This window comes from Gracilinanus agilis, chromosome 2 (assembly GCF_016433145.1).
Source record: "Gracilinanus agilis isolate LMUSP501 chromosome 2, AgileGrace, whole genome shotgun sequence".
In the NCBI taxonomy this organism is placed as follows: Eukaryota; Metazoa; Chordata; class Mammalia; order Didelphimorphia; family Didelphidae; genus Gracilinanus; species Gracilinanus agilis.
This window is the reverse complement of record NC_058131.1, coordinates 615,461,162-615,463,232: the sequence shown is the minus strand read 5'-3', so window position 1 is coordinate 615,463,232 and position 2,071 is coordinate 615,461,162. Positions and strand designations below refer to the sequence as shown.

Below are 2,071 nucleotides of genomic sequence, written 5' to 3'. Positions count from 1 at the left end.
AACCTTTCCCAGCATGTGTCATCATGCAGCAGAGGGAAGGGTGGGAAAGGATTGTTTGTTCTCCTTGTCTTAAAAGAATGGCCTCAGCTGATTTCAGCTTGGGTGTCATTCAAGGAGCCTAGCCAGCTTAACAGTTGGGGAAGGACTATGAAACCCTAAAGACAAATCTGAACAACTTCATAATTATCATAGGCTGACCCTGCCTGTGCTATCTTGTCTGGGAGGTGGTGGGCAAATAACCAAGATCAGAAGGGAGGAGGAAGCCAGGAAAGGAGAGTCCTTCACTGAGAAGTTTTAAGGAGAGAATAAGTTTGCAGCAGAAAAGATCAGAGACAGCCCAATAATTGGGGCAGAAGTTGGCTGAATATTCATCTTTTCCTCCCTCATCTCTCTTTCTCCCATTAGGAAAGTTTTCAGCATGACAGCAGGAATCTTCAGGGTCTGCCTAGTGGTGGTCACCGCCATCATCAATCACCCAATCCTGTTTCCTTGGGAAAATGCCACAATCCCAGAAAATGAGGAGGAAATCATTCACAAGATGAGGGCACACCAGGAGAAGATGCAGCTGGAACAGCTGAGGCTGGAGGAGGAGGTGGCCAGGCTGGAGGAAGAGAAGGAGGCCCTGAAGCAAGCCACTGAGGATGGCCAGCACCAGAATGAAAGCCGGATGGCGTGGGACTTGTGGAGTACCCTCTGCATGATCATTTTCCTGATGATTGAGGTGTGGAGGCAGGACTATCTGGACGGCATCCCACCTGACTCTCCTGGAGAGGAGGATGACCTTCCCAGCTCAAGGAACACCTTCCAAGGCATTCATCTCCCTGACAAGGTGACACTGTCCCACTTTTATGAACGATGCATCCGAGGGACTACTGGAGACGCAGTCCGGACCCGGGAGTTTGTGGAAGGCTTCGTGGATGATCTGTTGGAGGCACTGAGGAGTGTGTGTAATCGGGACTCTGACATGGAGGTGGAAGATTTCATTGGTGTAGGGAGCATGTATGAGAACTGGAGAGTGGACAAGCCATTGCTCTGCGACCTCTTTGTGCCTTTCATACCCCCAGAGCCATACTGCTTCCGCCCAGAGGTCTGGTGCACCAGCAAGTCGGTCCCCTTGGATCTCCAGGGTTATGGCCAGATCAAGGTAGGCTGGATCAATGAAGACTCCGTGGGTTGCATCTGTGGCAAGACCAAGCTTGGGGAGGACTTACTCTGCCTTCTGCACAGCAAAAACGACAAGACAAGTCCTGGAAGCAAGATGGAAGACTTGCTGTGTTTCAAGGATTCTCCATTCCTGGACATGGACCAGGTCATGAAGTGGTTCCAGACAGCCCTTACCAGAGCTTGGCACCGCATCTCACGCAAGTATGAGTTCGACCTGGCCTTTGGACACCTGGATACCCCGGGGTCCCTGAAGATCAAGTTCCGTTCAGGGAAGTTCATCTCCTTCAACCTCATCCCAGTGGTCCAGTGTGAAGATTCAGACCTGTACTTTGTGTCTCACTTCCCCAGAGGACGGCCTCTGGGGGCCCCAGCCTCTACCACGCACTGGTTCCTCTCCTTTGCTGTCTATGAAAGACACTTTCTTAAGATGATTACCAAGGTACTGCCCGAAAATGCCTGCCACCTCAGTTGCCTCCAGATTGCCTCCTTCCTGCTAATAAAGCAAAATCGCTTGACAGGTGTCAGTGGCCTCAGCAACTACCACTTAAAGACAGCCTTGCTTCATCTGCTGCTGGCCCGGCCAGGTTCTGACTGGGGGCCTGGACACCTGGAATCCCGACTGAATGACCTGCTCCGCTTCCTAGAAAAGAGTCTTCTCGAAAAGAAGCTCTGCCACTTCTTTGTGGGCAACCAGAAGGTACCCAACACCATGGGCATTCCTGAGATCTTCAGATGGGCAGAGCCCTTAAATCTCTTCTGTCCCTTTGTCCTTCAGCGAAGCCTCTATCAGAAAACAGTAGATTCTTTCTATGAGATGCTGAAGAATGCTTCTACCCTCATTAGTGAGTACTCCTTGCACATCCCTGCTGACCACTCCAGCTCACTTCAGAAACGGACCCTCGCCTAG

General features: G+C 51.2%; 1 protein-coding gene across 1 annotated transcript; it reads left to right on the top strand.

Moving 5' to 3' along the window:
• Positions 1–405: 405 nt before the first annotated feature.
• On the top strand, positions 406–2,071 carry LOC123236262 (inositol 1,4,5-trisphosphate receptor interacting protein). Its single transcript, XM_044662564.1, has one exon. The coding sequence runs from the start codon at positions 419–421 to the stop codon at positions 2,069–2,071; it is 1,653 nt and encodes a 550-aa protein (XP_044518499.1). The 5' UTR covers positions 406–418.

Bases quoted from the DNA above. Each gene is read 5' to 3' on its own strand.
- LOC123236262 (XM_044662564.1), top strand. From the start codon at position 419: ATGACAGCAGGAATCTTCAGGGTCTGCCTAGTGGTGGTCACCGCCATC.